We start from the raw sequence: 27,674 nt of genomic DNA on the forward strand, positions 1-27,674 counted from the left end.
CTCTCCATCCATGTTCTTCCTGCCATTACCCCAAGGTGGCTACGACGTCTCCCCTTGCAGTTTCGGACAGGTCCTCCCAAAGGCTGGCTACATTTTGCACCCACGCAAGTCATGCTGGATCTTCTCCTGCTATGTCCTCCCCAAGACTGCATGCTCTCTCCACTCACGCATCACCTGGCTAGTTCTCCCCTAGGCAGCCTACGTTCTCCAACCATGTACCTTCTGCCATGTCCTCCCCTAAGGTGGATGTTTCCTCCATCCACTTACTTGCTACAGGATCCTCCCACAGGCTTTCTGCACAATTCCCCCATTCAAGGTCTGCTGTGTCCTTCCGTAGGCTGGATGTTTCTCTGACCATTCCACTTGTTGCCATTTATACAACTAGGCTAGCTGTAGTTTCTACCCATGCAGTTCCTGCAGGACCTCCTCTGAGCTTGCTGCATTTAGTATACATACATTTCTTGTCAGATCCTCCACGAGGTCATATACTTCCTGTATCTCTGCATTTCAGCCAGATCCTAGGATGACTCACCGTGCAGCCATTCACCACTTCCCATATTCCCAACCCCCAGGCTTGCTTCGCCCTCTACGCATACACTTTCTGCCAAGACCAACCTTAAGTGGGATCCTCCCTCTATGCTTCCTGTTGGGTCTTCCCCAGAGCAGGCCAACGATCCCTACACATGCACCTCCTTCAGTTGACTCAACTAGGCTGGACCCATGAAAGCTGGCTTCACTGTGCACTGAAGCAAAACTTTTATATATAGAGATAGTATGTGCGGAAAGAGGAAGCAGGGTATTAAATATAGATAGGAGAGTTGTAGAAAGCCAGCAAACTGCATCAAGTATTGCATTAACAGGAAAATTAAGGCAGAGAATGTTATTTCTCTTAGGCACATGAGGTTGGGGTCAGGACCTGAGACGTAGGAAAAAGTTATAGTTTAGGAAGTTCACATACATTTAAGATCAAGCTGTCTTAGTCAAGCCAGCCTAAGGTTATGTCAAGTACATTTGATCAAAGAGATTATCTTTGGCAGGTTTGATCCCTGGCCTCACTCAGTGGGTTCAGGATCTGGTGTTGCCATGAGCTATGGTATAGATTGCAGACACAGCTTGGATCCCACGTTGCTGTGGCTTCGATTCAACCCCTAGCCTGGGAATTTCCACATGCCACAGGTGCCGCCTAAGACCAAAAATATAACAAATAAAAGAGATTGTCCTTGGAAAACTCAAGGACAAGTAGGGGGTGGCTGATTGAGATAGTCCTCAGGTCCAGAGTGCACATGATGGTGGTGTCCTGGAGGACCATTTTTACCCTCTGTTGGGTGCGTTGCTTGACCAGCAGTTGCTGGATGCTTCTGTTGATGAAGCATTTTATCAAGCAAATGCACCTAAAGTTAAATGGAAGGAGCCAGGGGATGGTTACCAGATCTAGACCATTGACATCTAGTCAGGAAATAAAGGAAGAGGTGGAAGTTTATAGTTATCATTAACTGATGTTTCCTTTTATATATTTTATGTATTCATTGTCCATCTCCCTTAAGCATCTTAAGGGCAGTGACTTTTTGTTATTGATGCTTCCTGTTATGGGCACAACATATAAAACATTCCTGTTCATAATAGCACTCAATAAATATTTGTTAAATGAAAAAATAAACAGAAGGGGAAAGATTAGCTGGTGGATAAGAGATTAAAACCAGGACTTTGTTAGAAGGCAACCTTTCAGTGGATTCCAGGCTATGGGTACAAAAGCATCTATGTTGGTGGTATAAGGGCAGCTGTGGTGGTGCAGTGAATGTCCCAGTTTGTGATCTGAATATCCTAAGTGATGGCACAGATGTCAGAGATTCTGGATAGCATATGCCCAGCAGTTATTTCCAGCTAGTGTCTAAGTATCCCCTGGCGAAGCCAGATCATTTCCAGTGCCAGATGATTGTGAAGGATGGCACATTGGTGTTCTTGTAATCCTCTGGTGACGATGCTGTTGGTTTTGGTGAGATGTCCAGAGTTGTGGTTACCTCCTAGAGTAAAGCATGGAAAATGTGGGAATTTTAGCAAACTTCCCAAGTGGCCCACACAGTGGTAGTCCCAGGGATAATGGTGGTTCACACATGATCGAGGGTGTTGTTAGGTTTTCCAAGTTTAGTCCCACCATTTTGCTTTATTTTGGAGGATTTCCTCAGAGCCTGATAAAATAAATGTTACATTTGTTTGCTGGAACCTTTCACTTGAGACTATAACACATTTTGTCCCTTTTTGATCTCTTAGATCATCTAGAGCTTGAAAAACCCAAATCAGAGGTAATATAAAAGTGAACATGAGAGAAAAAGGCAGTCCAAGTACAGATTTGGGTCAAGGCATAAATTAGGTAAGGACAAAAAAGATTAGTTAGAGAGCAAGATCAAATTCAGTTAGCAATTTTTATCTATTAACCCCAAGCTCCTCAACCACCCCACTCCCTCCCCCTTGGCAACCACAAGTCTCTTCTCCAAGTCCATGATTTTCTTTTCTATGGAAAGGTTCATATGTGCCATATATTAGATTCCAGATATGTGATATCATATGGTATTTGTCTTTCTCTTTCTGACTTACTTCACTCAGGATGAGAGTCTCTAGTTCCATCCATGTTGCTGCAAATGGCATTATGTCATTCTTTTTGATGGCTGAGTAGTATTCCATTGTATATATATACCACATCTTCCTAATCCAATCGTCTGTCGATGGACATTTGGGTTGTTTCCATGTCTTGGATATTGTGAATAGAGCTGCAATGAACAAACTATTGCCTTTGGAATGGATTAGCAATGAGATCCTCCTGTGTAGCACTGGGAACTATGTCTAGTCACTTATGATGGAGCATGATAATGTGAGAAAATAGAAGTTGTACATGTATGTGTAACTGGGTCACCATGCTGTACAGTAGAAAAAAAATTGTATTGGGGAAATAACTATTAAAAAAAATAATAAAAATTCAGTTATCAGGATGATACTAGTAAGTGCAAAATTTTTCTCACTTGGGGCTACCCAGGGCTCATGGAATTGTTCCATGGATTGTGTTTTTATTTTTACTGGAACTCTTCAGATAGAGACTTGGACTACCCAGTAGGGAAGAGGGAAGTCCTAAATTTGGTGTTCACAGGAAGGACATTTCCAAACATACAAAGTGCATTTGCTTTCAGCTGGGTCCTGGTCGATTAGGATTATTGATGGTTGCAGTTTGCAATGGGTAGAATCAGGTGGATAGAGAGAATGATGTTGGAAGGGCTAGAGGAGGAGGATGATGCAGCAAAGACAGACAATAATGGTGAGGATCTAAAGTAGACAAGCAAATTCTTAGAGGTCTTGTTCCATCATCTTGGATAGAAGCTGACTACTTTAGAGTGGATTCTGCTTTCCGGCATTCTTGAAAAAGTTGCGTGAGTCATGTTTCTGGAGACTCCCAGAAGAGGATCTTTAAGATTCTCAGTTACAGTGGATTTCCATTCAGAATACATATATAAATTGAGAATTGTAAATCCAGGGTTTGAGTCATGAAGTTTGGCTATGGTATTAGTTGTGAGAAGGACTGTATAAGATTGTTTCCATCTAAGTTCTAGTCTTTTGGTGATGTTTTTCCCAAGTATTTTATTCTCTAATTGAAGACCGAAGGGGTTGAGAAGACACATTAGGAGGGAAGGCAGGCTTAACCCGTGGATGATAAATATGTGTATACTTAGTCCTTTAAGTACTTAAGGATGTCTGACTATATTAAGTTTGAGTTATCAAGTATCCAAGTAGAGTAAGGAATTCTCATAGGCCTTTTGGTTATTATTTTATAAGGAGCAGTGTTAATTTCCTCTGGCTACTATAACAAATTACCACCATCTTAGTGGCTTCAAGTAACATAAATTTATTCTCTACCAACTCTGAAGGCCAAAAGTCTAAATCAAAGTGTCATCAGGGCTGTGCTCTCTCCAGAGGCTATAGAGAGAAACAGGTCAGACAGAAAAAGATAAATACTAAATGATCTTACTTGTATGTGTCATCTTGAAAAAAACAAATAAACCAAAACAAAAAGCTGAGGTCATAAATACAGAGAACATAGATATAGCAGTTGCTGGAGGCAGAATGGGTAAAGGGGATCAAAAGGTACATATTTCCAGTTAGACAATGAATACATCATGGAGATATATAACATGATGAATATAGTTAATATTATAGTATTGCATATTTGAAAGTAGGTAGGAGGGTGGATCTTGAAAATTCTGATCACAAGGAAAAGAAATATGTGGGAGTTCCCGTGGTGGCGCAGCGGTTAACGAATCCGACTAGGAACCATGAGGTTGCGGGTTCCGTCCCTGCCCTTGCTCAGTGGGTTAACGATCCGGCGTTGCCGTGAGCTGTGGTGTAGGTTGCAGACGCGGCTCGGATCCCGCGTTGCTGTGGCTCTGGCGTAGGCCAGTGGCTATAGCTCCGATTCAACCCCTAGCCTGGGAATCTCCATATGCTGCGGGAGCGGCCCAAGAAATAGCAACAACAACAACAACAACAACAACAACAAAAAAGAAAAAAAGACAAAAGACAAAAAATAAAAAATAAAAAATAAAAAAAAAGAAATATGTAACTAATCTATGGTGATGGATATTAACCAGACTTATTGTGTGGTGATCATTTTGCAATATATACAAATCTCAAATCACTAGGTTGTACACCTGAAACTGATATAATGTAATGACAGTTTTACTGTAATAAAAGAAAAAGAGATAATTGTAAGGCGGAATGAAATAAATGTATTGATCAGTTGGCCATGGAAGCTGACAGAGTGGGAGGAGGTTTCTGGCCCGCATCTGCTCCATGGATGTGAACAAACTGTGGGGGCAGAAAAACTCCTGTATTTTTTGATTCAATTATCTATAATAACTTCACCTCGATTTCTCTACTATCTTTGTTAAACTCTTTATTCAGCACATGTTTTTTCAATGCCAAGTATGTATCTGACACTGTTCCAAACACTGAGTCATATATAAGAGACAGAACCAGAAGGATACAAAATATTGAAACTTCGCTGTTAGTGTTTCAGAAAAAAAAAATATATTGGCTGCCTTTTAGTCCTCTCAGTTCACTAAATATATGCAAGGAAACAGTCACATGTTAAGTTAGATCCCAGAGGAGTGTGTATGAGTTAGTGCTGTGGTGAGGAGAGGGAAGAGGGGGGAGAAGAACCATCTAGTGATATATAGTAATGATGGTTTTCACCTCGTATTGAGGGCCTATATCACCAGTCTACTCTTTACAGCAGCTCTGTATTTATTATCTACGTTTATACATATGAAGAACTGGAGCCCCTCAGAAAATGAATAATTTACCCTCAAGCACACAGCTTACAAGTAATAATGCTAAAATTCAAACTGGATCATGTCTCACTATAACCCAAAATTTAGGGAAATAAGTCCTCTCGTATTTTTTGGAGAAACTGAGGCTGTGAGTGTTGGGCCAAGATTGGATAGCAAAATGGCAAAGCTCGGCTGAGTGGATATAGGCCTTTTTTTAAAAAAAAAAAAAAAAAGTGTATTAGGAAGGAATAGGGGATTTCTGAAGGGAGTTATTTGGGGGAAGTTTTTATGTGAATGTTTCAGATGGAGATGTCTCTCTCTCCAAGAAGCTAACTAGTATTGTTGAGCGAAGGAGAAAGCTGTGTTGTGAGTATAGATGCCCAAATGGGATAGTCAGTGGTTGGGATAGTGGCAAGTTGTGCAGCAAAAGGCCTGATTCCATCCCAGAAATTTTTTGTGTGGTAAGAAAATCTGAGACATTTATGCTGGAGTAAGGAGCCCTTATGTCCCCTAGGAAAGTGATTGAATATCCATTAATGGGAAATGATTTCTTTCTCAGTATTTAGGGGTGTTTATGGACATGGAAGGCTTGGTCCTTCAGAAGAGTATCATTAGGAAAAAAGATCTAGTCTTATTTCTTCTTTTTCTTTAAGGCTGGACAATTCCTGGTCTGGTGATTATTTTCTTTAAAATTCTTTCAAATATCTTTGTCAACAGAGGGTTTCCAAAAGGAATTAGGCTACATGTATTAGATCCCTTTCTAGGTAAATGTCTAAGTTGATTCACTATAAGCTTATGTTTTATTGATGTACATTTTTCAAGCATGACATCCTTATGAGGTAGAGTCAGAGCATGAATTGAGAGAGGAGGTCTGTATGCTATGCTTGTATGATTTCTCTATTAGGGATTTGAATCTATTATGAAAACTTGTGACTAAAGCTATACTGTATGGTCACTTGGGGGGAGACTGAAAAAATCCTTCCAAAATTGTTAACCTGTGATTAAAGTTGGAAACAGATTTGTCTCATTGTTGTCTGCATTCTTGTATTTGTGACCAATCAATTTTGGAAGTGAAAGCCAGGGGGATAGAAACAAGAAGCTTGTCACTGATTTTCTTGGATTTGCAGAAAGAAATTATGCTATATTGATTCTTCAGAATTGTCTTTATTTGTGGTGACCCATCTAGCCACACCAAAGAGTGTCATCTCCCGGATCCACAAGGAGATTGACCAGTTGGTAAAGGTAAGGAGGCCTTGGTGAGCAGGCTCTAAGGAATAGCATTAACATGAGTCAAATATTCCTCTTGGTTTGTTCAGTGATCCAGAAGGTATTTAACAATGGCCTTAATAATAGAGGTTTTGAAATTTTCAATCTCAGTTAGTTAATCTTGAGTTTCTAAAGAGCCCCCAGTGGGAGGAGTGGAGCCTAAAACTCAAGTGACTATAGTGTATTGGGGGACAGAGTCAGAAGAGAAAGGTCTGGCAGTGATAGAGGAGGTTGAGGAGTTGAAGGAGGGTAGAATAAAGGATTCAAGGGCATTAAGGTTAGGTCAGAAGTGGACAAGAAAGAGGAGGAGAATAGATGGATATGATAGAAAGAGAGAAGTCTTAGAAGACTTTGTATAAGGAAGATGGCCTTTGAAGAAAGTAATGGATTATGAAGAGATTTTGTAGGAGATGAGCTTTTCTGCCTATATATGCTAGACAAAATAGGCTGAACATTGATTGAGTGGGATCTTGATGTGGAGTCCCTAGCTCTTAAACCAGTTTGGAGAAAACCCAAGATCCCCAAAGAGGCTGTTCGAGTTCGGTGTTATCTTTAGCAAAACTTTGCTATTTTTAGAGAAATTAGATGGAATTAGAAGTGGAAATATGGGGCATGTACCCTGTCTGAGAGGAGCCTCGGGGATATCAGTGAGTTTGAAGGTTTCCCATGATACTGAAATGAACACCTGTCAGTGCTAAAGCCCTTGGTCTTAAACCCAAGGTGTGATTTCCAGAGAAACTCAGGGATATTAATCCTATTCAGAAAGGCATTGGCATTGGTGGACCTTGAGCACATTATGCTAAATGAGATAAGCCAGACAGAAAAACAAGTACTATAAGAAATTATTGTTATGTGGAATCTGAAAAAAAATCAAAACTTTTTTTTTGTGTTTTTTTTTGTTTTTTATTTTTTAAAGAGAGGGAGTAAAACAGTAGCTACTAGAGAGCAGGTTGTCAGGGAGTAAGATTGGTGATGTTTAAAGGTACATATTTGTGGGAGTTTCCATTGTGACTCAGTGTTAATGAATCAGACTAGTATCCTTGAGGATGCGTGTTCAATCCCTGGTCATGCTCAGTGACTTAAGGATCTGGCATTTCCATGAGCTGTGGTATAGGTCACAGACAGGGCTCAGATCCTGCCGTTGCTGTGGCTGTGGTGTAGGCTGGCAGTTGCAGCTCTAATTCAGCCCTTAGCCTGGGAACTTCCATATGCCATGGGTGCAGCCCTAAAAAGCAAAAAATAAATAAATAAATAAATCAAGATACAGATTTGTAATGAGTACTAAAATAGCCGCAGAGATTTAATGTATGATTTTTTGAACATAGTAATATTGTACTATAAGTATATAATGTGATTTATGTCATTACAATGGCAACCATATCACAATACAGAAATATATCAAAGTAATGTGATATCCACCTTAAATTTACACAGTGTTCCATGTCATATTTTTTTAATTTTGTTTTTATTTATTTTTATTTCCCCAATACATTACCATTTTTTTCTACTGTACAGCATGGTGACCCTGTTACACATACATGTGTGCATTCTTTTTTCTCACATTATCATGCTTCATCATAAGTGACTAGACATAGTTCTCAGCGCTACACAGCAGGATCTCATTGCTAATCCGTTCCAAAGGCAATAGTCTGTATCTATTAACCCCAAACTCCCAATCCATCCCACTCCCTCCCCCTCCCCCTTGGCAACGACAAGTCTCTTCTCCAAGTCCATGATCAAATTTATCCAATTAAAAAACAAGAAAGAAAGCCACTGGAACTTGAATCAAAGTTGTTATTTCCTGTGAAGGAGTCAGGATTATTAACTTCACTAAGTAATACAAACATAGAAGACAGAGAGAGTACAAAAGTAAGGGGGCAATAAAGTCAATCCCTGTGCTAAAACAGACAAAGGTCTGGAACAAGGAATAAGGAGTTGTGACTCACCACGGTGCATTCTGATTGCACTCATCAAGAAAGGACCCAAAGGGTCCTGAAGGCCAGCATTCTTAATTGGGTGAAAACAGTGGAGTCTAAGGGTGCAGTCACCACTCCATCTGAGTCATGTTACCATATTGTCAAGGTAAATAAAAAAGTGAGTCCAGAGATTAGTAAGGAAAGACTTGATTAAGGACTGTTGTAAGAAAGAGATGCTCACAATCCAATGTAGAAACATCTCAGGAAGGTTGTGAATAAGCAGTAACTGTATGCAGAGACCATGTGGAAGGAGGCAAGGCATGCTCAAAATTGCTTGAGTAGTTCTTGAGCCTTCATAAACTGTGTCAAACATTGTAAAAATGGAATTTTTTATGTGTATGAAGCAGAAGTTTGGGTCTGAGATAGAGAAAATTTGGGGAAATTTACATCAAGTTTAGGGCCTAGCTGTCTTAGTCAAACCAGCCTAAGTTTATATTAAGCACAGTTTTTGTTCAGCCTTGTCCAGAAGGAACCTGCGGGAGGTGCTTGGTTGCAAGGTGAAGCCAGCTTTGGGGACCACCTGGCAGAAAGTGTATGTTCAAGGAGCTTCCAACTTAGAGGAAGACTAGAAGGATATATATGAATGGAGATTGCAGACATTCCTGAACAGATTTTAACAGGAAGTAAATTGGTGTAGGAAGTGTCCAGTTGAGGAGATGATTCTGCCACAGGTACCTGGACAGCAGATGCAGTATGCCTAGAAGAGGAAGTGGTAGGAGTTGCCTGAGTAGAGGTAGGTTTCAGTCTGTGGAGGCATGGAAAAAGGTATGTGACTTGACAGGAGGTGAGGGGGTGAGAGGAAGGGTATGACCCAGAGGATCACTTTGCACTAGTTGTTTTTGTGGAATGTACAGCTGGCCCTGTATAACCACCAACAGGAAGTACATGAGTGAGGGGACCACCCCCAGCATGGGGAAAGACAAGGCAGGTGGTGCGTGAATGGAGGGTGCAGCCATCATAGGGAAGCATATGGTGGAAGTGTATCAGTGCGGGGTGCAACCTGTCTAAGGGAACACCTGGCAGTAGGTACATGGATAGAGGGTGTCAGCAGCCTGGGAAAAGACACAGCAGGAGATGAATCAGTGGAGTGTGCAGCCTGATTAGGGTAGGACCCAGCAGGAAGTACATGAGAGGAGAGCACAAACAACCTATTCATACAATATGGAAGAAGGTGCCATGGTTGATGTGGCTAGCCTAGGATATGTCCCTACAGGTGAACTTGGATGGAGAGAGCACTCAGGACTATAGAAGATACAGTGATGGAGCCATTCAAAGAGGGAGTAGCCTACCTCAAAGAAGACCCAGCATGAGGTACCAAGGTGTAGAGTGCACCTAAAATAGGGGAGAATGTTATGGTCTCAATGTTTGTATCCCTGAAAATTCAAATGGCTAATTGAAATCCTAATGCCTAATGCGATGGTATTAGTAGATGAGGCCTTTGGGAGGTGTTTAAGCCATGAAGGTGGAACCTTCATGAATGAAATTGACTGCCTTATAAAAAGGCTTCAGAGGGATCCCTTGCCCTTCTGCCATGTGAACATACAATGAGAAGCCTGGGATCTCCCTTGATCATGCCCGTGCCGTGATATTAAACTTCTCACATCCAGAACTGTGAGCAATACATTTTGTTGTTTATACACTACTCAATCTGTGGTGTTTTGTTATGTCATCCTGAACAGACTAAGACAGAGGACCTGGCAGGTAATGCATGGGTGGAGGATTCAGATGGGGGGGTTGGGGTATAACAGTAGGTGTATCTGTAAAGAACACATGCAATCTAGGGATAGAATCTGCACAATGTGCAGAGGTAGAGGCTGCAGCCTGCCTATGTTCTGACAGGCAGTAAATGGATCGGGGAAGTATTCAGCCTAAAGGAGGATTTAGCTGGAATGCAAAAATTGATTGTGCAGTCAGTCTAAGAGAGTTCCAACAGGAAGTACATAGATGAAGGGCACATCCATCCCAGGTGAGGCCTCACAATAGTTTATATGTATAGAGGGCAGGGGCAGCCTAGAGGACAAAGAGAGAATTGCATAGTGGAGGGAATATTCAGACTAGAAAAGTATTCTGCAGGAGGTTCGAATCAGAGAGTACAAGCTGGAAAGGAAAGGGCATGGTAGGGGGTGCACTGGTACAGAATGCAGCCAGCCTTGGGGAGGATGTGGCAGGATGGTGGGTTCAGGGTTAAGCTAGCCTAGTGGATAACCAGGCCAGAAATACATAGTCAAAGGGAGCTTCACGCCTAGGGAGAACATTGATAAACAGTATGGGCAGCCACTGAAGTAGAGAATCTGGCCGGAAGAACATGGATGAAGGGAGAATCTAGGCTAAGGAAGAATTATAGAGGAGGTGTCTTACTGGAAGGAATCATCAGTTTAGAAGAGGACATGGAAGGATGTGCATGGATGAAGGTTCCCCCATCTAGGGTAAGATTTGGGAAGAGATAAATTAGTGGAGGATGCTGCCAACCTACAGGAAGATCAGGAAGAAGTAAGCAGTGGGTGGATCATCAAACATATGGAAGGATCTCACAACAGAACACAGGTGTAGAATGCCTTCAGCAGGAGTTGCATGGATGAAGTTTCAGTTAGTATAGGGGAACTTGTGCTAGGAGGTGCATGAGTTAAAGGTGCAGCCAGGCTCTGGTAAGACTGGATAGGATATGTATCATTAGAGGTTGCAGCCATCCTATGTCAGAAACCAGCAAGATCAGGAACAAGTGAATATTCAGACTAGTGGTATCTTGGCAGTAGGTGCCAGGGGGAAGGGAATGTTTATCCTATGGCAGGACAAGTAAGTAGTTTCTTGGTGGAGTGAGTATCCATCCAGGTGGTAGATTGGAATGTAGCTCATGGGAGAGGGGAGCAACTAGCCTAGTGGAGAACCTGGCATCAGGCACAGTCATGGAGTTACATCTAGCTTAGGGAAGGCCACAGAAAGTGCATGAGCAAATTATGTAGCTGTACTAGGGAGGTGAATAGATAGAGGGAGAAAGTATCCAGGCTAGAAGAGTATTCTGATGAAGGCATGTCAGAGGCTGCAGCCAGAATAGGTAGGACATGGCCAGTGGTGCATGAGTTCTGGATGGAGGTGATGTGTGAAGGATCTGGAAGGAGGTGATGTGGAAAGGCAGCCTGAAGGACGACTATGTAGAAAGTGCATTGATATAAGGAACTTTATGCCTATGGAAGGACTAGGATAGCATTCATGCTAGGTGGGAGTGGGGGAAAGCCATCCAAAGGAGATTCTGGCAGTAAGTGTGTAGGTAAAGAGCATCCAGTCTAGGAGAGGCTTTGGGAGTTCATTAAAGGAGGTTACATACAGCCTAAATGAGGGCTCGGCAAGATGCATGAGTAGAGAAGGCATCAAGCTTGGGATAAGAATCAGGAAGAGGCCCATTATTGTACAGTGCAGCCAGCCTAAGTTAGCACATTGCAGTGGATGCCTTTGTGCATGGTACAACCAGCCTAGTGTCAACAAGAGGTGAATGGTGGATAGATCATCCACCATATGGAAAGATATAGGTATAGAATGCAGCCAGCTTATAGGGTGCCAGTGAGAGATACATGAATGAGGTTTCAGCCAGCACAGGGAAAGTTCTCTCAGGAAGTGTATGGTGAAAGGCATAACAAGGCTATTATAGGATCAGATAGGATGTGTGTGTTTGAAGGGTGCAACCAGCCCAGATAAAAATATACCAGGATAAGAAAAATGGAGCTGGAGGAATCAGGCTCCTGGACTTCAGGCTATACTACAAAGCAACAGTCATCAAAACCATATGATACTGGCACAAAGACAGAAATATAGATCAGTGGAACAGGATGGACAGCCCAGAATTAAACCCACGCACCTACAGCCAACTCTTCTATGACGAAGGAGGCAAGAATATACAATGGAGAAGAGACAGCCTGTTCAATAAGTGGTGCTGGGAAAACTGGACAGCCACATGGAAAAGAATGAAATTAGAACACTCCCTAACACCACACACAAAAATAAACTCCAAATGGATTAAAGACCTAGATATAAGACTAGACACTATCAAACTCTTAGAGGAAAACATAGGCCAAACACTCTCTGACATAAATGACAGCAACATCTTCTTTGATCCACCTCTTAGAGTAATAACAGTAAAAACAAAAATAAACAAATGGGGCCTAATTAAACTTAAAAGCTTCTGCACAGCCAAGGAAACCCTAAACAAAATGAAAAGGCAACCCACAGAATGGGAGAAAATCTTTGCAAGTGAATCGACTGAAAGGGATTAATCTCCAAAATGTATAAACACCTTCTGCAGCTCCATACCAAAAAAACAAACAATCCCATCCAAAAACGGGTATATGTCAACAGACAGTTCTCCAAAAGAGACATACAGATGGCTAAAAAACTCATGAAAAGATGTTCAACATAACTCATTAGAGAAATGCAAATCAAAACCACGATGAGGTACCACCTTACACCAGCCAGAATGGCCATCATCCAAAAGTCTACAAACAATAAGTGCCGGAGAAGGTTCAGAGAAAAAGGAACCCTATTACACTGTTGGTGGGATTGTAAATTGGTGCAACCACTGTGGAAAACAGGATGGAGATTCCTCAGAAAACTAAACATAGAACTACCATTTGATCCAGCAATCCCACTCCTGGGCATCTATCCAGAGAAAACCATGACTGGAAAAGACACACATACTCCAATATTCATTTCAGCACTATTTGCAACAGCCAAGATATGGAAACAACCTAAATGTCCATCGACAGAGGAGTGGATCAAGAAGATGTGGTACATATACACAGTGGAATATTACTTAGCCATTAAAAGGAATGAAATACCAGCATTTTTAGCAACATGGATGGACCTAGAAATTATCATGCTAAGTGAAGCCAGCCATACAATGAGACACCAACATCAAATGCTTTCACTGACATGTGGAACCTGAAAAAAGGACAGACTGAACTTCTTTGCAGAACAGATACTGACTCACAGACATTGAAAAACTTATGGTCTCTGGAGGAGACATTTTGGGGGTGGGGGGACGTGCTGAGGTTGTGGGATGGATATCCTATAAAATTGGATTGTGATGATCATTGTACAACTACAAATGTAATAAAATCATTGAGAAATAAAAAAAATATATACCAAGATATGCATAGGAAGAGGAAGCATCCAGACTAAGTAAGGTCTCTGCAGGTGGTGCAAAGGAAGAGGGAACATACAGCCTGTGGTAGGACCAAGTGGGCAGATGATGGGTGGAGGGCACATACTGCCAAAGAGAACACCAGAAGTACATGAGTGGAGGATGAAGCCAGCATAGGATAGCACATGTCACAGTACACAGATGTGTACACTGTAGCTACTCTAGGGGAGGTATTGGAAGATGATCCATGGGTGGAAAGTGCAGCCATCCAAGAGGCCAACATAAATGGAAGCACATGGGAAGAGGGAACACCCAGCAGAAAGGAAGCAATTGCAAAAAAAAAAAAAAAATAGGTTAAAACATCCAGCCTGTAGTATGATCAAGTGAGCTGTTCAGTGGCTGAGGGAGATTCTAGCCACATGGAAGAAACTGCAGTAGTTACAGGATAGAAAGGTGAAGCCAGCTCAGGAGGAAGGCCTGCAGAAAGTGCATGAGTGAAACATGCAGTGAGCCCGTGAGAACCAACAGGAAACATATGAGTGCTTAGTGGGTGGTCATCAGCAGGGCACATATGGAGACTTCAGGGAAGACTAGACAGTGAATAGGTAGAGAGAGCATGTGGTCTAAGGGTGGATGTAGCAGGAAGTAGGAGGTTTGAGAGGGAGTATTCCAGTCTCTTAAAAGAACCAACAGCATGTGATTCAGTGGAAAGAATGCAAGGTTCATGGGAAAAGGTGTAGAATTCAGCCTAAGGTAGGGTTGGTAGGAAGTTCATGTGTGTAGGGAGCAGCTATTCCATGCAGGGATCCAGCCAGTGCTACATGCATGGAAGATGCAGCCAAATTATTGGAGGAAACAAAAAGATACGTAAATGTGGTGTGCTCAGAGGAATTAGCCGAACATACATGGCTGGAGGAATTTTTAGTAGGAGGCATGGAGATGCAAGGCACAGCAAGAATAAGATAGGATTTGGGAGGAGGTGAAAGGGTGGAGGGTATACTTAACCTTGGAAGAGCAATTGTCAAGTGGTGCCTGTGCTAGGGAGGGTACAGCCTGCCCAGGGGAGGAATAGACAGAACGTGCATAGATGGAAGGAACATGTAGCCCAGCAAAGGATGTGGGAAGAAGTACATGCATCATAGAAACAGTATCTGTCCTAGAGGGGTCTTGGCAGGAGTTGCAAAGGTAGAGTGTGCAGTGAATATGGGGGCATATCTGGCTATAAGTTCTTGGGTAGTGGGAGCAGCCAGTGTAAGGGGGACCCAGCAGGAAACACATGAGTCAAGGTGTCAGCCAGGTTTAGCAAGAACAGTGCAGGAGGTAGAGAGGTGAAGGGAGCATCTAGCCTAGGGGGTAACATTAAAGGAAGTGTATGAGTGGAGGGTGTAGACGGCCCCAAAGAGGAGTCAGTGAGCTGTGCATGGATCCAAAGAGCACCCATGTTAGGGTTGGACACAGTCAGAGGTACTTGGGTGCAGCCAGCCTAGGAAGGACCCAGCAGAAATAGTACAGATGGAAAGCAGCCATCTAGAGGAGGACCTAGCAGGAAGTATGTATAGAAGGTTCAAATGGCCTGGCGAAAAACTATGCAGGAGCAGCAGACAGCAGAGGGGAGAACATTATAAGAAATGCAGGAGTAGAGAAAGCTTCCATCTAGTGTTAGACTCACTCACTCTAGGTGAGACTCAGCAGGAAGCTCATGGCTGAGGCATGTCATCCGACTAGTAAAAGACACAGCAAGGAGGTATAGAATTTTCATGACTTTCTAACCTAGAGGAGGAATAGGAAGAGATACATGAATGGGCAAAGCTGAACCCATTCCAAGGTAGAAGCTGGCAGGAGATGTATAGGTGGAGGGATTGTCCAGCTGAGAGGAGGGTATGGCAGGGTGTGTGTGGTGGAGGAGGCCTAGCACATGTTCTTTTGAGCAAGGTAGAGCCAACCTAGGCTCAGCCCATTAGGAAGTATGTGATAGGAGAGAACAATCAAGCCTGGATGGGGACTTAGCAGGAGATGCATGAAAAGAGGGGAACATTTAGGTTAAGGGAAGTTTTAATTGCAAGTACCTTAGCAGGATGTTTATGCTAGCCCAAGGGAGGGCATGGTGAGTGGTTCATAGTTGGAGAGGGCAGTCAGCCTGGGGGAGAACAGAGCAGGAGGAACCTGGGTAGAGGGGGCATCCATTCAAAGAGGACTCAGCAGGGACTGCATGAGGGATGGAGCCTCCTCCTAGAGGATAAACAGACTGTGGATGCAGCCCAAGAAGTTGCATCCAGCCTGAGGGAGAAGTGAGAAGGAGGAGCTTTGGTGCAGAAAGCAGCCATTGTAAGGGAGGACCCAGCAGGAAGTACATGAGTGTTGACTGCAACTAGACCAGAGGAAGATTTGGAAGGAGATGCAAAGTGGAGGTTTCAAGAGGAGGATAGGCTGGAAGTGCATGGATGGGGGCAGCATTCTGTTAAGGGGAAGAATGACCACGGATGGAGGTTGCAGTCAACCTCAGACTGTACTTGTTAGGTGATGCTAGTTAGTAGTGGAGGTTAAAGCCAGCTGAGGGTTGGACTTGGCAGGAGCATGGAAGAGTGAGCATCCACTCAGAGGATGACTCAGCTGGAGGTGTGTGGCTGGAAGGTACAGCCAATATAGGGGCAGGCCTGGTCCTAAGTTCATCATGGTGGAACAGCCAGCCTAAGGAGGACCCAACAGGTACTCCATGAGTTAAGAAAGCAACTAGACATGAAGTACAGAGGGTGGGGATGCTTCTGCCTAGAGCAGGACATCAAAGGAAGTGCAGGGTGGAGTCTGCATCTGGCCTAGGGAGAAGTATGGCAAAAGTACAGGTGTGGAAGGTGCACCCAGCCTACGGATGGGCATGGTAGGAGGTATACGAGAGTACAGTCCATCAGCCTGGAGAAGAATCTACCAAGAGGGCACAGAGTGGAGGGAGTGTCCCACCTAAGGCAGAATTCAGCAGAAAGTCCAGGAATCGAGGGGAAGCCAGCCTTGAGGAGTTACCAGTAGGCACATAGGGAAGCATGAACGGTTGTAGCGAGGCACCCTATTAATAAAAGAGAAAATACAGTATTTAATAAACTCAATATGTAAATAAACACAAATCCTTAACACTTATAGAAATGTAGGGTATTTATTTTAAGGAGGTAACTGAGGGCATGCAAATAAGAAACAAAAGGTGCAGTCATTTTGGTGAAATTTAGAATTTCTGTTTGAACATATCACCCTATAAGATGAAGAGCAAAATTTCACAGCCTCTAATTAAGAGCAGAGCAGTACTCTGAGGAAACTTTGTTATTTTCAGGGAGGAAACCAAATTCTAGGTTTGCATCACTAGAGTATTTGATTCTAAAGGAACCACAAATTCTGTTTTATAGTCTTATGAATGAGCGCATCAAAATGGAGCCAGATTTGGCCAAATTTTAACACAGATTTGTGTTCCTTTCCATATTATCTTATCTTGAACTTTCTGCCAGGTGAAATAGACCTTATTACTGTGGAAATAAAAGATGCCTGAAATGATGGTTCACTTTGGTTAAAGTAATGCTACTTTCTTTGGTCAGTAAACCTGTGTTAAGTTTAGGAAAAATATTCCCAAGTAGAAAAAAGTTTGTATTACACTTGACACTGGACACTAGTAAATCAAAGACATTGTTCTTTTCATTAAACACTAAAGGTTAAACTAATACTTTTCACCAGATATTTAAGTTCTATGAATTTAAATTCTTGGAATGAATTTGAGTTGTTTTCTGGAAGAATATATAGTTTTTAGTTGAGTATGTTTAATGGGTCAGAAATTCATTTTCCTTATTTTCAGGAAATTTTAGGAATATTCAGTTTACGTAAGCAATGTTTTATCTAGATATGCCGATCAGAACAGAGCCCCATTAATTTAAAACTTTTTATAATCTCTTATATTAATAACATTCAGAGATAGGAAAATATTACACACATCAGAGGTGAAGGCATTTCTGAGTTACAGACACAGGAACATACAGGCACCGAGAAATAGAGATTATAGCTTCATTTCTACAGTGTCAGCCATGGGTCATGTATAAAAACAGAAACAGTGAACCACCCTGATACGGATATCAAATATCTGTTGTCCTCCCAGAGGGCATGGAATTCTCTATTGGTTGAGCTCAAAAATAGACTAATGAACTGGATTCTGTGTCATCTCTTACCCAATGGGAACTAGATCTATACAAACCATCAATCTAGGGAGATCTTCAAATGGTCAGATGATAAATACAAATTCTCAGCACAAGACCATGTGATTGCACTTTTAGGTATGTACATAAGAGAATCGAAGCCATAGGATAACATAAGAACTTGTACATAAATGTTTATATTGGTGTTATTTTTAATAGCCAAAAAGTAGAAACAACCAAAATCTCTATCAACTGATGAATGGATAAACAAAATATGATATATACATAAAATGGACTATTTTTCAGCCATAAAAATGAAGTACTGATGCACTTCATATAATGTGTATGGACCTTGAAAACACGCCAAGTGAAAGAAACTAGATGCAAGATGCCTCATATCATAAGTCCGTTTATGTGAAATGCCTAGAACAGGTAAACCCAGAGAGACAGAAAGGTTGTTTGCCAGGGGCTGGTGGGGAGAGAGGAAAATGGCCTTACTGCTTAATGGATATGGAGTTTCTTTGGGGGTAATGAAACTCTTCTAGAAATTGAACGGATAGTCTCAGAGCATTGTGAATGTATTTTTGAAAAACCACCAAACTATACACCTAAAATGGCTGAAATGGTGAGTGCTTTGTTATGTGGACTTTACCTTAATTAAAAAATAAATAAAAAGAAAACTAAAAAAAAAAAAACAAACCCCAAATTCCCAACCATGGTTTTCAGTAGTAGGAAATAGCTTATTGGCTATAAAAATGAGCCCCAAACAAGACAGAAACACTAAATCAGTAGAGAGAGAAACAAAAAGTTTAAAAAGAGTCAATGGTATGCTATTAGTGCTTTGGAGTCATCTTGGAGAGCCAGGAAAAGATGTTCCTGAGCCTCCGATGTCATGTGGTTAATTTTTCTTTGAAGTTACCTGGCTCTGGTAGGTAAAACAACTGGACAGATGGGTGTATCTTTCAAAAGAGTTAAAGATACTTATCAAAGTATAAAATCATGACCCTCCTCCACAAAGGATCACATACTAAAACACTGATCATAGAAGGACATTGGCAGATACTATAACTAGTTCACATGAGAAACCACATTACAGGAAGCAGGAATTTTGATCTGAAATCGTAAGATGAATATATAACTAGAAGCAAAATTGGCTGAGTACTGTGTGAGGGGGACAGTTGAGCCTCCACTGGTGGTTGTGCTTATCTGTCAATGGCCTACGACTTACAGAGGGCTCAAAGATCAAGGAAGGCTAGAATCAAATAACCTAGAGTTGTGTCCTATAGACAACAGTTTTCCATTGAAATTCTTTTTTAGGTAGAATGCTAAAGGCTAGTGGAAAGTTAAGGGTTCCCAGAGAAAAGGGTCTTTTCAACAGAAGAGACCAGGTTCCTACCACAGGCATTTCTAGCCAGTCCTGATCAGGTTCAGAGGACACCAATGACATCACGAAGTCAGAGGTGTCACAAAGGCCCCAGGCCAATATGAGGCAGCCGCCCAGGGATCCTGCAGCAGAAAGTCGCAGTGGCCTCTCAGGAGACCCGGGACAGCGGGATAGTCACGCTGGGCCGATCCGGGACAGCACCCAGCCAACATGTCTCGGAAAAGAAACCTCCCGCAATGCAATCGTCGTAAGAAGCACGCCCTCTCGCGCTCCTCAAGAGCAGAGCTGCAATTCCCGGTGAGCCGCGTGGACCGCTACCTGCGAGAGGGTCGCTATGCGCAGCGCCTGAGCTCGCAAGCCCCTGTGTTCCTGGCCGGCGTCCTCGAGTACCTGACGGCCAACATCCTGGAGCTGGCGGCCAGCGAGGCCCGCAGCAACAACAAGATGCGCATCGCCCCCGAGCACGTGCAGAGGGCCGCGAGCCACAACCAGACCCTCAGCAGCCTCTTCCAGGCCAGCAGCGTCTCCCGAGGGGCTGAGGAGGGGGCCGAGGAGCCCCTGCCCGAGGCCGGGCGGTGAGACCTGGGTCCCGGAGCCGGGCCAGACCTCAGCGGTGGCCTCATCCCGCCCGACACTGCGTGTGGCTGAGGAAGGTCTGGTCCCCTTTAAGGTCTCGCAGCCATTAAAGTCCACGGCGGTACCTCGGACGCCTGTCCGTTTCTGTCACGTGTCGTTGAGGCGTCTGCGGGACCCCCAGGAGGGGCTCGGGGTGCGGGTGGGGGGCGGGGAGGTGTGGTGAGTGCGGGATGCCGGGATCCGCGATCTCGGGGAGCCGTTTCCCAGGGCGACGGGGCGGGGCGTGGTCCTGGTGGGCGGGGCTGGCCGAGGCTGTGGGGGGCGAGGCCCTCCTTCCTCCGTGGCTCTGAGGGCGCCCGGGCCTGTGAGGCCGGGGTGGGCAGGGCCCCCGGGGATGCTGAGTTCCCAGAATGGCGGTGGTGACGGGGGAGGGGCTGCAAAGCAGGACCGAGGACCTGAAAGCTTCATTCCTGCTGGAGCAGGTCTACAAGTAGGAGGCCATGGCAGTGGGCTGGGTGGTTTGGTGGACGGCAAAGGGGTGACGGCAAAGGGTGGCACAGTGATTGGCGTGAGCTTTGTTCATGATGGGGAACATCTAAAAAGGGAGAAATGGCAATGGGGTGGATGGAGAGGGTGGCAGAGCAGTTGGAATGAACTTTGTGCATGAGGGACCTCTGTTCATGATGGGGAGGGCTTTATTCTTTCAAGGAACATCTGAAAGTTGGAGGTGATGGCAGGGGGTGGGTGGCAAGGGTGGCAGAGCAGTTGACATGAACTTAACGGGACAGGGCCTTTACATGGAGATTGTGAAGATGGAGAATCCATAAAGAAATACACATAAAAGGAATTATAGCCATGTTGATTTCATATATTATTGATGTTACCCTGCCTCATTCCCCAAAAAGGACTTGAGACAGTGATTATTAGCTAGTGCTGTGATGCTCTCTGTAGAATATACCCTTCTGTTCTCACTTGTGGACACTGGTAAGGTAAATAGCAATGTTATATAAAACTACTGTCTGGAACTAAAACATGCAGTTCAAGCAGTTCTTACGATTACTGAATATTACTGGGTTTATTTATGAATGTATCTCATTATAAGTCTCATTCTCAGATGAAACCACTTCACCTGTCTGTGCTCATTTATTTGATAGGGGGACAGTTATCAGTGTCTGCAGACACATTTTAGCATGTGTGAGTCTATCCCATGAAAATTGTCCCAAGTGATGGACTCAAAATACACACCGTTCCTTCCAACACTCTTATGTGCTGTGTTAGGTTTACAAAAAAAAGTCCTGTCACGTGAAGAAGAAATCGAATTGTGTCCCGTCGGTGTCATCATGGGACACCTTCTCCTGGTCCGCACATGCTGAAGGGCGCCCCTGGGCTGCCTCCTGGCCCGTCATCAAGGACTGGTCAGTGGCTGCCCAGCTGGCTTCAACAGTGGGGCCAGTGGGCCTGGGTTTGCCAGCCCCGTTCGCCCCTTTCTGGCCGTGTGGTCTTGGTCATTCGTCTGTTCCCTCTGAGCAGAGTTTCCTCATGTGTAACATGGGGCTCAGAAGAGTGTCTTCATCTTGGGCTTTTCCCAGCGACCGAGTCACCGTGTGCCTGTAAACTGCGGCCTCACCCAGAGCACGCCCCTAACAGGTGGCTGCCTGTGTCTGCCTCCCCGAGTAACAGATGCTTAGACATGCCCCCCACCCAAAGGTGACTCTGGGCCTGGTTCTCACGTGACTGCTAGATGCTTGGGCCTCCGGCTGTGAAATCCACGTCCCGCTGAGCCTTGTGGGGAGACAGAGAGTGTCCTGCAGAGGAAGAAGCCAGGGCTACACCCGCGAACCACACAGTCCTCATCAGAGCTGGCTTACCCTTTGCCAACTTCTCAGATGTATCCTCAGAGTAACAGTGTCGGTTGTGCTTAGAGCTCGTTGAAGCGGGTGCTTGTGTGAATCCAAGAAACCTTTCTTGACACCTGGTGCTCATTCAGCCACATGTGTGCAGAATCCTCATTGTCAAGATGTCCAGCCCACAACTTAGTGATGAGTCATCAGAGCCACGAAGCCCCCAAGCCTTAGCCACGTTCCGCTCTTACTTGTCTCTTCATTTGAGCAGCAAGCAGGCCTCTCCTGCAGAAGGTCACCTCAGCTGGTCACGTGATGACACCAGTCGTGCCACCCCACCCCTCAGGTGGAGCATCTTTGCGTTTCCAGTGTCCTTCAGCCACCAGGGAGTGCACCCAGGGTGGGTAGTGCCAGGCCATCCGTCATTGTTCTCAAATCCTGCCCTGTTGGTTCAATAGCGGTCTGTCACTAAAAGCAGCTTATGTGGCTTAGGGCTGTGGCTTGGTTGAGCACAAAGCACAGTGTCCTGGGTTCCTCAGCAGACGTCACAGCAGGGGAGGTCATTCAGGGCCAGAGGAGTCGTGGGAGGTGGACAAACCGTGTCGGGTAGCAGGGCCGCGTGCTCAGGTGGTCTCCTCACAGTCCAGGCCGTAGTCAGCAGAGTGTCCCGGTGACACCTGCAGGGAGCCAGGCTTCCTGGGCTCTTTCAGCCTCTCTGTCTGGTGTCCAAGTTTGGAGGCTGAACTCTCCTGACCTCTGCAGAGTCACCTGGACGTCGTGCGTGGATCAGGCAGAGCGGTGCCGCCGTCCCTGTAGGAATCGTGCTGCAGCCGTGCCTGTGGGTTCACAGGACACGTGGGGGCCACGGCCTGCATGTCACCACCCTGAATGTGGCACCCCGCCAAATGCCCTCCTGCGTGTGACTGGGCATCGTCCCCTTGGGGGAGGGAGGCTGAGAATCACTGCCCTTGGGAAGGGAAGGGCCACCCAAGGTCAGGCTTTTGTGCATGTTGAAAAGGCGGGAAGGGGCGGTGAGGAAGGATTCGTTCTAACTCGAGCCCTGCAGAGGGAGCACCAGTGTCCTGTTGGGAGGGGCAGGTGAAACCCGAGGGAGCAGGGACAGGGGCCGGCGAGAGCGCGGCTGCCAAACCAGGTCTCTGATCAGAAGCAGTGTCACGGCCATCCAGTGTCAAACACCCGACACAGGGCAAGACAGGTGAAAACATCACGTGTGAGGTGACATGAGCCCAAGAGTCCAGCCTGAGGGGAACTTCCGGGGTAGTGGTGGTTTGCTGTCGCTTGAACACAAGGCCTGGGCACTAGGCTGGCCTCCCACGGAGGACAGGCTCTGAGCAGAAAGGTGTTCTGAAGGCTCAGGCTCCCCTGGTCCCTGAGTCTGACAGGTCCCGCAGTCACGTGGCCAAAGGGAGATCACCTGACTCTTTAGAAAGCGTTTTCAGAGCCACAAAATAGAATTCAAGGAAAAGGTGCCCTTCTATGAACATCAGTGTATCATTTCCTCAAGCATAAATTGCAAAATAGCAGTTCACAGACCTAATCTGTACAGCAAGTGGGTTTGCTAGTCCTACACAGACATTTTTCAAAAAAATTAATTATCTGCAAACATTTAAAAATTGAGAAGTTTTCATGCAAATAATGGTCTCGGCAAGGGAGCATTGGTGGAGATGCAGTAAGCCTAGTTGAGAATCTAGCAAGAGGTGTATGGGTGCTGGAAGCAGGCAGCCTAGGTGAAGACTCACCAGGAAGGTCCTGAGTGGGGGCTGCAGCCAATTTAAGGAGCTATCAGAGGATGGTGCATGTGTGCAACGTGCAGCCATCCTGTTGGTTACTAGATTTGAAGGTGCATGAGACAAGGGAGAAACCAGCCTAGAGGAAAACTTGGCAGTTGTTGCGTGAGCAAAGGAAATAGCCTTTCTATGATGAGACCTAGAAGGCTGTGTATGAGTGGAGGGAGCAGCTAGCCTCCAGGAGACTTCTCAGCTATGCATGAATAGAGGGAAACCACCATTGAAGTACCCAACAATAAGTGTAGTAGTTAGGGGTGTAGCCAGCCTTGGAGGTGACCCTTGGGAAGTTCTTGAGGGTGTAGATACCCTTGAGTAAAGCCTAATGGGAAAGGCAAGGGAGTAAGGAGCATTCAGACAGGAAAGACTTGATAGGTCCGAAATGGTGGAGGGAACACCAACCCAAGGGAAGACACAGAAGAAGAGAAGGAGGTGCAGAGAAAGAGGTAGCTTCTAGTCTATGCAAGGAGTGGACAGGAGGCACGTGGGTGAAATAGCCATTCTGGGGAGGGTCCCGTAATAAGTTGTAAGTGAAGGATTCAGGCAGCCTATGGGGGGATAGTCAGCACGAGGTGTAGAGGAGGAGGGTACAGAGAGGCTAGGACAGGATGTGGTAGGAAATGTATGGTTGGTGGGACAGTTCAGCCTAGGGGGTTCATGGGTAGCATGTAGTGATTTACTTCATAACTGTTCTGGATATTCTCTCATTTTGGCCTCTTGGAATCATTGGGCTGTGCCAGTGGCCCGAGGCTGTTTATATCTCTACCACCCCAGCGTTGTTGTGAGTATGAAGGAATCTTATTACAAATAGTCAGCCACAAGCTTTAGCCTGTTTTGCTTTCTGCCCTGCAAGGATGTCTTTACCAACTCACTTCTCACTGCTATAGTAATAAACATCCCAGTTCCTCTTCTCTCTCTCTCTCTGCACGTGACCTCTTGTGGCCATGCGTGGCATGTCTGCCTCCCATCCTCTGGGGAATCATGAGTAGTAAACTCTTCTTTGAAAGGCAGTTGTCTCCATGTCTGTTACCTTACCAAATGTGATTAAAACAGATCTCGAGTGTATTTTAAAACAATTGGTGCAGTGAGCAGAGTAGTTTGGTGACAGGGATGACATGCCTCTGGGTTTACTAACTGAATGCATCAGACAGCAAATACTGTGTGGGAAGGCACTGCTGCCTTTGGCTGGCTTGTGCCTCAATGGCCATTGCATTGTGGCCAATGCAACATATTGCATTGCATTGTGTTGTGTTTTCTGGTATCGCCTTGGTTCTCCAGTCTATATTGTAGCAGAGCTCAAAAAGCTGAGTTATCCCTTAGCAGCTGCTGTGATCTGGGCAAAGTGGTTTCCCATTGGCTCCTTTGGTCTTGATGATACAGCTGTTCTGGGCCAAGTCCCCAGGAATGCCTAGGATAATTGACTATCATACTATGTGAAAGTCCTCCCAAAGAACAGGAAGTGGTTGCCTTTCTCCTGATACAGGCGAGTCTGATCCACTAAAGTCACACTAAAACCAAAGTCTGCAAAAGTTATTCAACTAAAAGTAACTCTCTTTCTCCTATGCATGAGGCCCATTGGCCTGTGGCTTTGGGTAGCGGGGAACTCTCTAACTAGATATCCTTAGACTGAAAGGACCTGTTGACCTTGACATGATCTGCTCTTTCTGTGGACACCATGGCTCCCTCCTTGCTGTGCTGATCACAAACTCCTCTGATGTTTTCTGCCTTGCTCCTATGTACTTTGTCCCCAGATCCTGTGGGTTCTAAGGGTTTGTATCTTTAGAGGTCTTGGCACAATATTTAATTTAAAAAAAGAGAGTTGTGGGGAGGGAGTGGGATGGACTGGGAGTTTGGGATTAGTAGATGCAAACTATTACATTTAGAATGGATAAGCAATGTATAGCACAGAGAACTATATCCAATGACTTGAGATAGATCATGATAGAAGATAATATGAAAAAAAGAATTTATATATAGTGACTGGGCCACTTTGCTGTACAGCAGAAATTGACAGAACATTTCAATCAACTATACTTTAATAAAATAAAAAAAATTTTAATGAAAGAATAAGGAAGAGCTGCTCCTGGGACCCCCCCAAAAAACTCCCGCTAATGTGCTCAATTTAATTAATACTTGTGACATAGCACAGTAATACTCTTGAGTGCCCCTCACCACTATAGGCAGTCAGTACTCCAAGAGCTTTGATTTTAAAACAAAGCATAGGGTCATATCAGGCAATGCCACAGTTGCCCTTTCCCCAGTGGACCCCAATGTCATGAGGTCAACTGGGACACCTTAGAAAGGGAGGCCAACACCAAACCACCACTGCTGCAGGTATTTCTGCTAAGCACTCATAGGTTAAAAACTGTCAGGAATGAACAATAAATTGAGACAGAGATTCAAAATTTTGTAAGGAAAAAGAATACCATCTTCAAGGACTTGTATAGAGAGTTCAGGAAAAGGCACATACTGCTTGTAAGAGTCTTTACTACAGGCTGCATGCTCTGGCTTATGGTCTAAGAAATGAGGAAATTAGGGGGAATAGCCTGATTCACAGTCTACCTCTGATAAGGCACCTCAGGGCTCTCAACCATCATCCCCAGATAAACCTATCTATTGGTAACTTGGAGACATGGCTGTACCTCATGAAGAAAATCTGGGCCAATCCATCTGTAAACTCCAACAATTAAAAAAAAAAAAAAACCCTGCTAGTTATCTTTGGAATGATCATGGGAATGAGTTCCCTCTTTTAAGTAGGGGAAGCTCCCCACCTCAGCCAGAGGGAGGTACTAGTTCCTGCTTCTAGGGGCCCTATTGCTATGCCCTGACTTTCAACAGTAGCAGTCACCTAATCACCTCCTCTAGGATAATAGCAGCTCCCTGGAGCTTGTGCCACTGCCTGAGGATAATCACACATAAACTACTCTGATGGTCCATTGGATCCCACAAAGCAACCAACTTTTCCTTTTCCTTTTAAATGTGGGGGCACAGATCATACTTATTCTGGGTAATTCCTCCCTTTTCAAAAACTATGATAATTCAGTTAAAATCCAGGGCATATAAGGTTGCCCTATTCAGGGCATGTAGGTCCCACTCAATGTTATGACCAGATCTGTCAGTGTTGGTAGTCCCTCTATCTCTTGTCCATCTAATCATAGGCATGGACACTATTATGAGAAATCTCTTATATTAGAACAAGATAAAATCGGTAGCGCTTGCCATAGGACTTCCTTGATAGGAGCGTATGGACCTTCTGTCTCCCATTAAGATTGTCGGTATGTCTCACTACAGGCTATAACAAGGTTCAGCTGAACACAGGCCCATTATTTCCAGATCTTTTTAAAACCCATGTTGCAGGTCCTACCATCTGTCCTTTTAATAGCCCTTTCTGGCCAGAGCGAAAGACAGAAACCAAGAGTGTAGCTTATACCTAACTCTAGATGATCTCCATCTCACTGCAGTTGTTCTGTCCATCAAGGCATCTTTTTAAACATTATTTCAGTTATTAATGACATGCAGACCACACCTAGTGATTTCTTTGCAGGGCAGAGAGGAAGGCCAATGTATCATTGGCATGGAGGGGGCAAGGAAGAACCCTACACCATCAGTGGAGTGGAGTAACAAACAGAGCCAGGAGGATGACTGGCTATCCATTAATGTGTTGTTTTATCCTGCCAGTGAAAATGAATGATCCCTGTCCCATGAGTGCTGTGGAGTAAGAAAGAAGGGAATCATGTACCAACAGGGCTAAGAAGAGGAATTATGTGCTATTAGTGCCCTGGGGCATCATGGTAGATGTGATTGGGGAAAAAATGGAGCTTGCACAATCAGTGTACTCATGTACTGGTGTAATTGGACAGAGTATGTGAACAGATCAAAGAAAGGAGCTGTGCATGGTGCTGTTAAAAAGACGGGGTGTGAACAAAGCAAAGACGGGGAGCCCCCTGCCAGGAGTTGAGTACTAGAACTGGACAAAGGCTGTGAACAGGGAAAGAGAAGACCTATCCTTTCAGTTCATTGGAGTAACTGGGAAGGGTACATGACCAGGCTAACGAGGAGGACCCTCAAACCATCAGTACATTGATGGCAGAATGTGAATGAGGCAAAGAGAAGTTGAACAGTGAAGATGAGGCCCTCCCCATCACTGCAGTGGTGTGCTTGGCCAGGTGGTGTAAAAAGAGCAAATGAAAAGCACCTCACATCATCAGCTCATTAGAGTG

General features: G+C 44.6%; 2 protein-coding genes across 5 annotated transcripts in view; both read left to right on the top strand.

Moving 5' to 3' along the window:
* Positions 1 to 27,674, top strand: part of PRRG1 (proline rich and Gla domain 1) — an 880,589-nt gene that overhangs the window by 320,681 nt on the left and 532,234 nt on the right. The gene's annotated exons all lie outside the window — the stretch shown is intronic.
* Positions 19,365 to 19,952, top strand: H2AL1Q (H2A.L variant histone 1Q). The gene has a single exon (XM_003360255.6). It carries the CDS (start codon positions 19,443 to 19,445, stop codon positions 19,809 to 19,811), a length of 369 nt encoding a protein of 122 aa, XP_003360303.2. The 5' UTR covers positions 19,365 to 19,442; the 3' UTR covers positions 19,812 to 19,952.

Source organism: Sus scrofa, chromosome X (genome assembly GCF_054392235.1).
Source record: "Sus scrofa isolate SSC_HxYL_T2T_F1_AM1 chromosome X, Sscrofa_HxYL_maternal_Yorkshire_Landrace_v2.0, whole genome shotgun sequence".
NCBI lineage: Eukaryota > Metazoa > Chordata > Mammalia > Artiodactyla > Suidae > Sus > Sus scrofa.